This window comes from Salmo salar, chromosome 16 (assembly GCF_965601325.2).
Source record: "Salmo salar chromosome 16, fSalSal1, whole genome shotgun sequence".
Classification (NCBI taxonomy): Eukaryota; Metazoa; Chordata; class Actinopteri; order Salmoniformes; family Salmonidae; genus Salmo; species Salmo salar.
The window spans coordinates 3,545,762-3,561,063 of record NC_138306.1 but is presented as its reverse complement, the minus strand read 5'-3'; the positions used below and the strand labels follow the sequence as shown (position 1 = coordinate 3,561,063).

Sequence of the window (15,302 nt, the reverse complement as noted above, 5' to 3'; positions counted from 1 at the left end):
CTAATTGAAAGGGGATAGAATGTGGTCGGACCATCAGATAATTGGCATATACATTACTCTTACTGAATTTCCACGTGGGCGAAGATATTGGAAATTGAATAAAAGCCTATTGGATGATAACTTGTTTTTAACTAGGACAGAGGAATTTATAACTGAATTTTTCCCGACATAACATAGGTACAGCAAATCCGCTTATTGTATGGGACACTTTTAAATGTGCATTTAGAGGTCATGGAATTCAGTACTCATCTCTAAAACAAAAGCAAGTTAGGTCAAAGGAGTCCATACTTACAAAGGAAATAGAAGATCTAACAGAACAGATTGATAGCAATAAAAGCTGTACCATAGAGGCTCAGAGTAAGTTAGAGGAAAAACTTTTAAAAAATGGAGGAAATGGAGGAATGGCGGAAAGACCGTAATTCATTTGCCAGAATTATACATAATTATGACATAACATTGAAGGTTGTGCAATGTAACAGCAATATTTAGACTTAGGGTTGCCACCCGTTCGATAAAATACGAAACGATTCTGTATTTCACTCAAAAAGTAAGGAACTTGTCTGTTGGCCCTAGATTTTTTGACGTACCGATTCCATGGCACATGGTTTATGAACTGATACGCAAAACGACGCAGGATTCAAAACGCAGAATTTTTCAATATCAATTATAATACAGAATTCCTGCAACCAACAGAATGTTATTTATATGGGGGAATACAACCTTCCCAGCTCTGCAGATTTTGCTGCGAAGAGGCAGAAACATTAGATCATTTGATTTGGTATTGTCCATATATAGCTTGTTTTTGGTCACAGGTCCAGGAATGGCTTAAGAATTGCAATATTTACCTGGAGCTAACCCTGCAGATAGCACTAATGGGCGATCTGAAAAGTCATAGTCAATCGATAAATAATATAATACTTTTAGCAACGAAAAATATTTTCAATTTACAATCTGTAGAAACAATGAGAATGGAAAGGTTCAGAGCTTCTGTGAAACATCACAGCACAGTTGAAAAACATGGCAAATAGAAATCCAATATGGATAGTGTTAAGAGACAGATGGGAGGGGTTGAATGAAGCTGAAGGTTGAGACTAATAACAACAAGATAACTAATGTGTACTGTGCCCGTAAAACGTATATAGGTTAGGAAATTGTTTGGCAAAAGGAAATCAAACCGGATGGACATCATAAATATATGGGAGAGGTTGAGGGTAGAGGAAGGACAAGAGTTAAAAACAAACAAAATAAAACTATTGTAAAATAGACTGTCCATAAAATGCATATAGTATGTATAAGCTGGAGGTAAAGGCCTAAAGCATTGTTGTTGACTAGTTTGCTCCAATTGGGGGAGGGTAGGTAGGGTAATAAAGGAAATATATATTTTTTAAAGGTGTGTGTGTGTAATATATATATATATATATATATATATATATATATATATATATATATATATATATATATATATATATATATATATATATATAAATAAATAAATAAAAAAGGAAATGTCCTCTCACTGTCACCTGTGTTAATTTTCAGCAAATTTAAAATGTGCAAATATTTTCATGAACATAAGATTCAACAACTGAGAAAACCTGAACAAGTTCCACAGACATGTGACTAACAGAAATGGAATGATGTGTCCCTGAACAAAGGTGGGGTCAAAATCAAAAGTAACAGTAAGTATCTGGTGTGGCCACCAGCTGCATTCTGGGTGGAATGGCCCTAGCCCTCACCCCTCGATCCAACAGGTCCCAGACGTGCTCAATGTGGTTGAGATCCGGGCTCTGGTGCACTTCACAAAATATATGGCATCATGAGAAAGGAAAATGTAGATATATTGAAGCAACATCTCAAGACATCAGTCAGGAAGGTGATGCTTGGTCACAAATAGGTCTTCCAAATTGACAATGACCCCAAGCATACTTCCAAAGTTGTGGCAAAATGGCTTAAGGACAACAAAGTCAAGGTATTGGAGTGGCCATCACAAAGCCCTGACCTCAATCCCATAGAACATTTGTGGGCAGAACTGAAAAAGCATGTGCGAGCAAGGAGGCCTACAAACCTGACTCAGTTACACCAGCTCTGTCAGGAGGAATGGGCCAAAATTCACCCAACTTATTGTGGGAAGCTTGTGGAAGGATACCCGAAACATTTGACCCAGGTTAAACAATTTAAAGGCAATACACTCAATTAGTATTTGGTAGCATGCAAACTTTTGACCCATTGGGAATGTGATGAAAGATATAAAAAAAAACTTAAATAAATCATTCTCTCTATTAAATCAGGATATTTTCTGCCTGCAGGCTGTAATGTTTTTATTTGTTGGCTTTAATGTAGGCTATTTTTACATAGATGGCAATATAAGTTATTTTAGGTTTGAATCATTTTCATTTGGATCTAATTTTGATTAAACACGACAATGATTTTGATAAGAAGACGTCATTATAAAATAAACTGTTCCATAAAAATGTGCATATGAAAACCATAACTGGCACGCAGATCAGTGGATATGGTAAGATAAATTGGCATTCCATGTGAGAAAAAGTTGCCGACTACTCGTGTAGCTTATTACCAGCAACTTCAGGAGTGTAACGTTAGAAAGCCAGCAGGAGAAGGATGATTGGGTCAGGTTAACATTTACATTTAAGTCATTTAGCAGACGCTCTTATCCAGAGCGACTTACAAATTGGATTTTTTTCTTCTGGTTATCTTGATCTCTGGCTCCCTCTTTTGAGTCATGTGTGTCTTATTTCATCACACAGTGCACTTAAACCCTCAGACAAGCTCAATGCATATAGTTGAGTTTATTAAAGGTGTGTCTACATAAGGAAAAATACATCTTAGATTGGTCGAAAGAACAGACAACTTTCGGTCAACCAAGATCCAATTATTTTCCAGTGACAGCCCAACACTAAAAAAATTTTTTCCCACCTTTATTTAACTAGGCAAGTCAGTTAAGAACAAATTCTTATTTACAATGACGGCCTACCCCAGCAAAACCTGGACGACGCTGGGCCAATTGTGCGCCGCCCTATGGGACTCCCAATCACGGCCGGATGTGATACAGCCTGGATCGTAAAAGGGATACTTTGTGATTTTTGCAATTAGGCCATTTACAGTGGCAAGAAAAAGTATGTAAACCCTTTGGATTTCTGAAAGAAATTGTTCAGGAAATGTTATCTGATCTTCATCTAGGTCACAACAATAGTCAGTCTGCTTAAACTAATAACACAAACAAGTATACGTTTTCATGTATTTATTAAATCACACAGTGTAAACACTTCCAGTGCTGGGTGGAAAAAGTATATGTGAACTCTTGGATTTAATAACTGGTTGACCCTCCTTTGGCAGCAATAACCTCAAGCAAACATTTTCTGTAGTTGCGGATCAGACCTGCACAACGGTCAGGAGGAATTTTTGGACCATTCCTCTTTACAAAACTGTTTCAGTTCAGCAATATTCTTGGGATGTCTGGTGTGAACAGCTCTCAAGGTTATGCCACAGCATCTCAAATCGGGTTGAGGTCAGGACTACTGTGTTTTGGGTCGTTGTCCTGTTGCATCACCCATCTGTCGAGCTTCAACTGGCGGACAGATATCAATACATTTTGCAGGAGAATGTTAGGATAAACATGGGAATTCATTTTTCCGTCGATGATAGCAAGATGTCCAGGCCCTGGGGCAGCAAAGCAGCCCAAACCATGATGTTCCCTCCACCATACTTTACAGTTGGGATGGGGTTTTGATGTTGGTGTGCTGTGCCTTTTTTCTCTCCACACATAGTATTGTGTGTTCCTTCCAAACAACTCAACTTTAGTTTAATCCGCCCACAGAATATTTTTCCAGTGGCACTGTAGAACATTCAGGTGCACTTTTGAAAACTTCAGATGCACAGCAATGTTTTCTTTGGAGAGCAGTGGCTTCTTCTGTGGTGTCCTCCCATGAACACCATTCTTGTTAAGTGTTTTACGAATCGTAGACTCGTCAACAGAGATGTTAGCATGTTCCAGAGATTTATTTTAAGTTTTTAGCTGACACTCTAGGATTCTTCTTAACCTCATTGAGCTTTTAGTCATACTTTTGTAACCCTTCCAAGCTTTATGCAAGTCAACAATTCTTAATCTTAGGTCTTCCGAGATCTCTTTTGTTTGAGGCATGGTTCACATCAGGCAATGCTTCTTGTGAATAGCAAACTCAGATTTTGTAAGTATTTTTTATAAAGGGCAAGGCAGCTCTAACCAACATCTCCAATCTCGTCTCATTGATTAGACTCCAGGTTAGCTGACGCCAATTTGATTTTGGAGAACTCATTAGCCTAGACGTTCACATACTTTTTCCAACCTACACTGTGAATGTTTAAATTATGTATTTTTCTTGTCTATATTGAATACAATAATGTGTGTTATTTTAAGCACACTAGGTTTGTCTATTGTTGTGACTTAGATGAAGATCAGATCAAATTTGATGACCAATTTATGCAGAAATCCAGGTAATTCCAAAGGGTTCACATACAGTGGCAAGAAAAAGTATCTACTACCCCTCTCAGAAAAACTCATGGATACCATTTTTAAGTCTCTGTGTCCAGTATGAAGGATGTTAGAGGTAGTATTGCAAGCCAATGCTAACTAGTGCAATGGCTGGAAGTCTATGGGTATCTGATCCTTCATACTGGACAGAAACATAAAACTGGGATCCACAAGTTCATCTGACTCTGGGGAAGTAGATCCCGAAGTATCCCTTTAACTAAAAGAGCCACCACTCTATATATTGAATATATTCCAGGTTCTTTGAATTGTTCCAGAGAACAGTCAGTGTGTCACAAACCACACTGATTAAATCAGCTCCCTTGACAGGATGGAGAAAGCAGCAGGAAAACAAGTCGTTGTGGAAGTCACACTAGGTGAGTCTCACAGTGGGCAGAATACTGCTAACAGAGACAGAGCACATTGGGAAGAGAACACACATTCCAAATAATAATGTGCTTTCATTTTTGTCTCAGAGCATCCATCACAAGACATTAGCCGTGTAAACAGTATGTTTGTGTGCGTGTCTATTCCGTGTTCACTTGCCCATGCACACAGCTCTGCACAGAGGGAGTGACAAATTACTCATTGGGATTTATAAAGCCTTAAAACGAAAAACATTTAAACATGCATGATTCATTTGTGTGTATCTTCGAATATGATGTTTAAAGAAACAAATGAGTCTAAAAGGACCAACTTGTTACACATTTTAATTTGTAAAAATCATGCGTTTCAAACGCATATCAATATTGGTGTGTCTGCTCTCATATAGGGCAACCTGGGACAGCCTTGTGTTGTGTCAGCATCATCTCCTGAAATACCTGCTTCTCGCTAAGCGCTGTGATCTTAGCCTGAAGTTCATGGAGCTGCTTCTTCAGATCAGCATTCTGCAAAGGAAGGCAAAGCTCTTTTTAGGGCACTTTCATACCAAGTTCCAATAATTTGCATCCAGGTTCACTTAAAATGGCAGTTAGGTTCATTTCAACCAAAACTACTTTATTTCAAATTGGAATATTTATGTCTCCACACTGATGCATGCACATACATCTCCAAATGAACGGAAATCAGTACAAACATTTATTTTATCAAACTATCCAGGTGTCAAAACACCATTTGGAGCTAGTCACAATTTTGTGGAAACATTTCAAATCACATTTTATTGGTCGCATACACATTTATCAGATGCTATTGCCGGTGTGGGAAAATGTTTGTGTTCCTAGATTCAACAGGGCAGTAATAATAAAGGAATTAAGATATATAATATTAGGACGAGCTATTGGCATAGTCTGGAGAAATATATATATAAATAAAACATACATACATACATACATACACACAAACAAATCATACACACACTACCAGTCATGTTTGGACACCCATTTTCTACATTGTAGAATAATAGTGAAGACATCAAAAACTATGAAATAATACATTTGGCATCATGCGATAACCAAAAAAAGTGTTAACCTCTATGGGCTAGGTGGGACGCTTGCGTCATAGTTCACGCATTCCACTACAATTTTTAATACTTCTGCCAGTTTTGGAGGCAAGGTTTTTGTTGCCAACGCATGCCTGTGCAGAATACAATGCGTAACAATGATGTGTGGTGCATCGGCTTTCACTAGCGCACCAAAACCAGACTTTCTTCCCAGCATGACTGGAGCTCCGTCCGAACAAACTGCAGAAACCATATCCCACGAAAGATTGTTGTCTTTGAGGAAGTCATCCACAAGTTTCTTCACATCGGCTGCCTTCGTTGTTGTCGTAAGAGGCTTACAAAATAAAAAAAATCTTCCTTTATCACGTCGTCTTTCACATAGCGCACAAATACAGCAAGCTGGCTTAGATTGGGAACGTCTGTGGTCTCGTCGAGTTGAAGGCTGAATTTTGCCGGGCTTGAAATCAGATCTGCAACTACTTGAGCCAAGATGTCTTTGTTCATGTCCTCTATTCTGTCGCTAATGGTGTCATTTGAAAGAGGAATTCAGGATAACTTAACTTCAGCCGCTTTTCCCAGCATGATATTCGCCATCTTCAACACAGCTGGTTTTATGAGTGTTTCACCAATGGTGTGTGGTTTGCCCTGCTTTGCGATCAGGTAAGCAACTTCGTACGATGCTGTGAGGATCGGTTTGTTGATGGGTACAAAGCCGAGAACAGGCAGAGTAGCCTTTTCATCGAATCTGGCTCTCTTCACCTTGAATTCAGCGAGCGTTGTGTTCTTGTATTGTCCATCTCCATGCAGCTTAAGGAAGTGTTCTCTTAGTTTTGCCGGTGCTAGACTAGAATTGCTCAACTTGGCATTGCAAATCATGCAGTTAGGACGCTGACTCTCATCACGTTCTGTTATACATGTGAATCCATATTGTACATATTCGTCCGACCACTTTCTTTTTTCGCTCGACATAGTATGAAGGGATTAAAATATTAACAAAGAAATCACACGACGTACCATCACGACAGTCACAATTCGACTACTGAGCGCGCCAAATTCCCTGCAGCACAGATAGGCCAAGCGATGTTGCGTGATCACCTGCAGCCAATGATGGCCAAGCGGGGCGTGTCATCACGAATCATATGAGTCGGGTGTGTGTCTTGACCTCCGCCGAACCCCTGCGATCGAACCCAGGTTAAGAACCACTGCATTAGATTATGTCAGCAGAGTACCCAGCCAGAAATAATCAGACACCCATTTTTCAAGCTAGCATATAATGTCACATAAACCCAAACCACAGCTAAATGTAGCACTAACCTTTGATGATCTTCATCAGATGACAACCCTAGGACATTATGTTATACAATACATGCATGTTTTGTTCAATCAAGTTCATATTTATATCAAAAACCAGCTTTTTACATTTTGTCACCCTGATTCCTGGGGGCACAAGAAAGTATTTGGAGCCACTCGACATCAGTGTAAATCGTGCATTTAAGGTGGCGCTCCGTGTTCAGCGGGAGGCTTGGATGACAAGTTGGGAGAAATCCTTCACTAAAACGGGCCGCATGCGAAGAGCAACTTATGGTCAAGTCTGCCAGTGGGTCCTGACAGCGTGGAGCATTGTCAAAAAATCCACTATCATCAACGGGTTTCGAAAGGCTGGACTGCTGCGTGTTGACGAGGGCTCAGCGGGGGATTTGCCTCCGGATGAAAGTGACGAGAGCGACAATGAAAACGATCCAATATCGGATGAAGCAATTCTGAGGCTATTCAACTCCGACACCGAAGGAGACGGTTTCAGTGCACAGGAGGAGGAAAATGGTGACCAATGACTTTCTTGGTAGGCTACTGTTTACTGCACATTTTTTATTTTTTGTTACAAGCCGTGTTTCGTTAAAGCCTGTGTAAAGTTAATTTGTTTCAATGTACCGGTAGGCACCTGCGGCTTATAGACATGTGCGGCTTATTTATGTTCCAATCTTTTTTTATTTTTTTTTATTCAGTGGGTGCGGCTTATATTCAGGTACGCTTAATAGTCCGGAAATTACAGTACTTGTTCTGTTTAAGAATATAGAGAAAAGGCTGGTCGACTTCTAGCTCATCCACTCAAGTGCAAATCTGCCTCACAGCTGATCCCTCAAATTCACAACACCTCGAGTGTTTTAACAGTTAGTCCTTCTGAAATCAATACTACTTTCAAATTTTTATTCTGATTAATGATTTTGACAATTTGGAAACTCCTACCATTACTACAGAGAAGAGAGGAAATTGATCAATCTTCGCAGTTAGAGGAGATTATTAATTCAATAACAGCAATGCAAAGTGAGAAATCGCTGACCTAGATGGCTACCCAATTGAATTCTACAATATGTTTGCTGCTAAACTGTATTTGACAGGGTAGAATGGGAATATTTATTGGTGCAAACTTAATTTCCTGGGTCCGACTGTTGTACTTATCACCCAAGGCATCAGTACTTAGAAAAAAACTGTTCACAGTATTTCCCATTATCAAGGGCCACACGCCAGGGATATCCAATGTGACCTCTGTTATTTGCCCTGGCGATAGAACCCCTTTCCATTGTGCTAAAGGCCACACCCTCAATACATGGTATCTACAGATGGGGACTGGACCACAAAGTTTCCTTGTATGCAGATAACTTGCTTTTATATATCTCAGACCCTGAAGCGTGTGTCCCTGTGGTAGTGGGCCTAATGCGTAGGTTTGGTGTGTTTTCGGGGGTAAAAATTGAATTTCTCAAAAAGTGAATGTTTCCCTATTAATGAACTAGCATTACTAATTCCACGGGATACTATTCCATTTCATATGTCCAAGTCCAGCTTTAAATATTTAGGGGTTCAATATCACCCATACCTTGTCTTCACTCCATTATGGATAACTTTCCTCCCCTAATCAGCAAACTTCAACTGGAATATCAGAGATTGAGTATTCTCCATTTTATTTACTTTACTACTTTTAAAACCCTATCTGAATCATTTGATATAAAGTTGCAGCCAAGTGCAGAAATGTTTTTTTTGGAGTACCAAACAGCAATCATTCGCTGACAAATAGACAGCTGCATGCCATTGCCTTTGCCTCCCCATTAGCCCACAGACAGATGTTATTGGATTGGAAATCTATCAATCCTCCCTTAGCATCAGATCTTGGAGGCTGTTCCTAAAATCAAAAAAATGTAAGTAAACCATTTGAGCGTCAACCAACGTTTTATCTTCCATTCATTGTGAAGAAAATATCACAAACACAATACTGCTCAAAAGTTTGGGGTCTCTTCGAAATGTCCTTGTTTTTTAAAGAAAAGCACATTTTTTGTCCATTAAAATAACATCAAATTGATCAGAAACAGTGTAGACATTGTTAATGTTGTAAATGACTATTGAAACTGTAGCTGGAATATCTTAATAGGCGTACATAGGCCCATTATCAGCAACCATCACTCCTGTGTTCCAATGGCATGTTCTTAGCTAATCCAAGTTTATCATTTAAAAGGCTAATTGATCACTAGAAAATCCTTTTGCAATTATGTTAGCACAGATGAAAACTGTTGTTCTGATTAAAGAAGCAATAAAACTGGCCTTCTTTAGACTAGTTGAGTATCTGGAGCATCAGCATTTGTGGGTTCGATTACAGGCTCAAAATGGCCAGAAACAAATAACTTTCTTCTGAAACTCAGTCTATTCTTGTTCTGAGAAATGAAGGCTATTTCATGCGAGAAATTGCCAAGAAACTGAAGATCTCGTACAACGCTGTGTACTACTACCACCTTCACAGAACAGCGCAAACTGGCCCTAACCAGAATAGAAAGAGTGGGAGGCCCCGGTGCACAACTGAGCAAGAGGGCAAGTACATTAGTGTCTAGTTTGAGAAACAGATGCCTCACAAGTCCTCAACTGGCAGCTTCAATAACCTCTCTGGGCTAGGTGGGACGTTAGCGTCCAACTCTATTCAACAGCCAGTGGAATCGCGTGGCGCGAAATACAAATACCTCAAAAATGCTATAACTTCAATTTCTCAAACATATGACTATTTTACACCATTTTAAAGACAAGACTCTCGTTAATCTAACCACATTGTACGATTTCAAAAAGGCTTTACAGCGAAAGCAAAACATTAGATTATGTCAGGAGTACCCTGCCAAAAATAATCACACAGCCATTTTCAAAGCAAGCATATGTGTCACAAAAACCAAAACCACAGCTAAATGCAGCACTAACCTTTGATGATCTTCATATGATGACACTCCTAGGCCATTATGTTATACAATGCATGCATGTTTTGGTCAATCAAGTTCATATTTATATCATAAACCAGCTTTTTACATTAGCATGTGATGTTCAGAACTAGCATACCCACCGAAAACTTCCGGTGAATTTACTAAATTACTCATGATAAACGCTGACAAAATACATATATTATTTTAAGAATTATAGACACAGAACTCCTTTATGCAAGCGCTATGTCAGATTTTAACCTCTTACATCTAGACGTTCCGCTAGCGGAACACCTGCTCCAATATCCAATGATAGGCGTGGCGCGAATTACAAATTCCTCAAAAATACAAAAACTTCAATTTTTCAAACATATGACTATTTCACAGCATTTTAACCTCTATGGGCTAGGCGGGACGAATTCGTCCCACCTACGTAACAGCCAGTCTAATCCAGCGGCGCGATTTTTGAATCGTTTGAAATACTATTACTTCAATTTCTCAAACATATGACTATTTTACAGCTATTTAAAGACAAGACTCTCGTTTATCTAACCACACTGTCCGATTTCAAAAAGGCTTTACAACGAAAGCAAAACATTAGATGTCAGGAGAGTGCCCAGCCAGAAATAATCAGACACCCATTTTTCAAGCTAGCATATAATGTCACCAAAACCCAAACCACAGCTAAATGCAGCACTAACCTTTTATGATCTTCATCAGATGACACACCTAGTACATTATGTTATACAATACATGCATGTCTGTTCAATCAAGTTCATATTTATATCAAAAAACAGGTTTTTACATTAGCATGTGACGTTCAGAAAGAAGCATACTTCCGGGGAATTTACTAACAGTTTGCTAAATTACTCACGATAAACGTTCACAAAAAGCATAACAATTATTTTAAGAATTATAGATACATTACTCCTCTATGCACTCGATATGTCCTTAAGCACATTTTGCAATATTCTAAGTACATAGCCCAGCCATCACGGCTAGCTATTTAGACACCCGGCAAGATTAGCCTTCACCATAATAACATTTCCTATAAGAAAAATGTTCTTACCTTTCCTGTTCTTCGTCAGAATGCACGCCGAGGACTTCTACTTCAATAACAAATGTAGGTTTGGTCCCAAATAATCCATAGTTATATCCAAATAGCGTCTGTTTTGTTCGTGCATTCTAGACACTATACGAATGGTAATCCACGGTCGCGTGCATGGCGCATGGCGTGACAAAAAAAAATCTAAATATTCCATTACCGTACTTCGAAGCATGTCAACCGCTGTTTAAAACCAATTTTTATGCCATTTATCTCGTAGAAAAGCGATAATATTCCGACCGGGAATCTACAATAAACTAAACAGCCGAATTAAAATACTCCACGGGGGCTAATCGCGCACGCGCCTCATTCCATTGTCACCTAATGGGACACTTGGATAAGGTGATAATCTGTTTCAGCCTGAGGCTGCCTCGTCAACCTTCATGATTTTCCAAGGTCCTGAGAGCCTATTGGAGCCCTGGGAATTGTCACGTTACAGCTAAGATCCTTACTCTTCAATAAACAGATGCAAGACGCACGACTCCTTGTCAAACAGGCCACTTCCTGCATGAAACATTGTCAGGTTTTTGCCTGCCATAGGAGTTCTGTTATACTCACAGACACCATTCAAACAGTTTTAGAAACTTTAGGGTGTTTTCTATCCAAACCTGAACAATAATATGCATATTCTAGCTTCTGAGTTGGTGTAGGAGGCAGTTAAAAATGGGCACATATTTTTTCCAAAATTCTCAATACTGCCCCCTAGCCCAAACAGGTTAACCTCTCTAGGCTAGGCGGGACGAATTCGTCCCACCTACGTAACAGCCACATCTATCCTGTGGCGCGATTTTCAAAACCTTAAAAATCCTATTACTTCAATTTCTCAAACATATGACTATTTTACAGCCATTTAAAGATAAGACTCTCGTTAATCTAACCACACTGTCCGATTTCAAAAAGGCTTTACAACGAAAGCAAAACATTAGATTATGTCAGCAGAGTACCAAGCCAGAAATAATCAGACACCCATTTTTCAAGCCAGCATATAATGTCACCAAAACCCAGAAGACAGCTAAATGCAGCACTCACCTTTGATGATCTTCATCAGATGACAACCCTAGGACATTATGTTATACAATACATGCATGTTTTGTTCAATCAAGTTCATATTTATATCAAAAAACAGCTTTTTACATTAGCATGTGACGTTCAGAACTAGCATACCCCCCGCAAACTTCCGGGGAATTCGCTAACATTTTACTAAATTACTCACGATAAACGTTCACAAAAAGCATAACAATTATTTTAAGAATTATAGATACAGACCTCCTCTATGCACTCGATATGTCCGATTTTAAAATAGCTTTTTGGTGAAAGCACATTTTGCAATATTCTAAGTACATAGCCCAGGCATCACGGGCTCGCTATTTAGACACCCGGCAAGTTTAGCACTCACCATAATCATATTTACTATTATAAAAGTTTGATTACCTTTTGTTGTCTTCGTCAGAATGCACTGCCAGGACTGCCACTTCAATAACAAATGTTGGGTTGGTCCAAAATAATCCATCGTTATATCCGAATAGCGGCGTTTTGTTCGTGCGTCCCAGACACTATCCGAATGGTAAAGAAGGGTCGCGCGCATGGCGCAATTCGTGACAAACAAATTCTAAATATTCCATTACCGTACTTCGAAGCATGTCAACCGCTGTTTAAAATCAATTTTTATGCCATTTTTCTCGTAGAAAAGCGATAATATTCCGACCGGGAATCTCCTTTTCAGCAAACAGAGGGGAAAAAAAAAAATCACAAAGACGGGGGCGGCCAGGTCACGCGCCTAAGCCCACAGTCCCTTGATCGGCCACTTGAGAAAGGCGATAATGTGTTTCAGCCTGGGGCTGGGATGACGACATTCTGTTTTTTCCCGGGCTCTGAGCGCCCATGGACGACGTAGGAAGTGTCACGTTAGAGCAGAGATCCTTTGTAAAAGATAGAGATGGCAAAGAAGTTCCAGAAATGGTCAGACAGGCCACTTCCTGTAAAGGAATCTCTCAGGTTTTGACCTGCCATTTGAGTTCTGTTATACTCACAGACACCATTCAAACAGTTTTAGAAACTTTAGGGTGTTTTCTATCCATATATAATAAGTATATGCATATTCTAGTTACTGGGTAGGATTAGTAACCAGATTAAATCGGTTACGTTTTTTATCCAGCCGTGAAAATACTGCCCCCTAGCCATAAGAGGTTAAAATAGCTTTTCGGCGAAAGCACATTTTGCAATATTCTGAGTACATAGCTCGGCCATCACAGGCTAGCTAATTTGACACCCACCAAGTTTGGGGCAACCTAAACTCAGAATTACTATAAGAAAAATTGGATTACCTTTGCTGTTCTTCGTCAGAATGCACTCCCAGGACTTCTACTTCAACAACAAATGTTGTTTTGGTTCCAAATAATCCATAGTTATATCCAAATACCTCCGTTTTGTTTGTGAGTTCAGGTCACTATCCGAAGGGTAACACGCGAGTGCATTTCGTGACAAAAAAATTCAAAATATTCCATTACCATACTTAGAAGCATGTCAAACGCTGTTTAAAATCAATGTTTATGCTATTTTTCTCGTAAAATAGCGATAATATTCCAACCGGACAACGTTGTATTCATTCAAAGACTGAAAGAAAAAAATGGAGAAGTCTCGTGAATGCGCATCTCAGTCTCACTGTCCCCAGGCAGGCCACTTACAAACTCTGCTGCTGTACTTTGCCCAGAGACAGTAGACACCCCATTCCACTTTCTGGCGGCTTTAGAGAGCCAATGGAAGCCTTAGAAAATGTCACATAACAGCACAGTATTTTCGATAGAGATGCAACAGAAGGACAACAAATTGTCAGACAGGGCACTTCCTGTATGGAATCTTCTCAGGTTTTGGCCTGCCATTTGAGTTCTGTTATACTCACAGACACCATTCAAACAGTTTTAGAGACTTTAGAGTGTTTTCTATCCAAATCTACTAATTATATGCATATTCTAGTTACTGGGCAGGAGTAGTAACCAGATTAAATCGGGTACGTTTTTTATCCGGCCGTGTCAATACTGCCCCCTAGCCCTAACAGGTTAATGGAGGGCATAACTGGACTGTTTGTATCGACCATATTCCCAGTCACCTTGCTGTGGTTAAATGCGGTGGTTCGCGCTTTCAGTTTTGTGTATAGTGCCATCTATCCACAATTTTTGGTTTGGGTAGGTTTTAAATCGTCAGTGGGAACAACATCCCCTATACACTTCCTTATGAACTTGGTCACCGTGTCAGTGTATACATCAATGTTATTCTCACAGAGGCAAGCCAGAACATATCCCAGTCCACGTGATCAAAACAATAGCGTGAGTACTACAGGCAATTGGTTGATATAAATGCTACCAGAGTTTTCTTAGATATACTTTGTTAAAATCCCCAGCTACAATAAATGCGGCCTCAGTATATGCGGTTTCCAGTTTGCACAAAGTCCAGTTTAGTTCCTTGAGGGCCGTCGTGGTAACGGCTTGGGGAAGAATATACAAGGCTGTGACGATAACCGAAGAGAATTCTTTGGGGAGGTAATGCGATCGGCATTTGATTGTGAGGTACTCTAGGTCGGGTGAGCAAAAGGGCTTGAGTTCCTGTATGCTACCACAATCACACCATGCATAGTTAACCTTTTGTGGGTTCCAAATATCTCTAACGGTCACCCCAGTGTGAGTTATTTTATGCACGTGATGTCAAAATGCACTCACTGTTTCAAAATGTGACTGTTACGCAACAGGACAGTTAACACACACTGCCTGCTAATGATCTATAGGCTGTTTTTGTCAATTTCGAATTATTTTCCAACCAGTTTAATTTTCTAACAAAAATTTGAACAGAGAGGTGTTCCGCTTCCTCATTAACTCACAAAGAAGAAGCCCATTTCAGCTGCTGTACGGATGAGTACAGTATATCCTGAGAGCGCCATGATTACGTGAAACAGAGTATGTTACAGTCCCTGATGTCTCTCTGGAAGGAGCTCCTCACCCTGAGCTTGTCTACTTT

At 39.6% G+C, this 15,302-nt stretch overlaps 1 protein-coding gene across 1 annotated transcript in view; it reads right to left on the bottom strand.

Moving 5' to 3' along the window:
• pf21a (PHD finger protein 21A) overlaps positions 1-15,302 on the bottom strand; it is a 57,193-nt gene that overhangs the window by 13,001 nt on the left and 28,890 nt on the right. Inside the window, 1 exon segment of the mRNA NM_001140956.2 lies at positions 5,347-5,412. Within this exon segment, the coding sequence (NP_001134428.1) occupies positions 5,347-5,412 (66 nt within the window).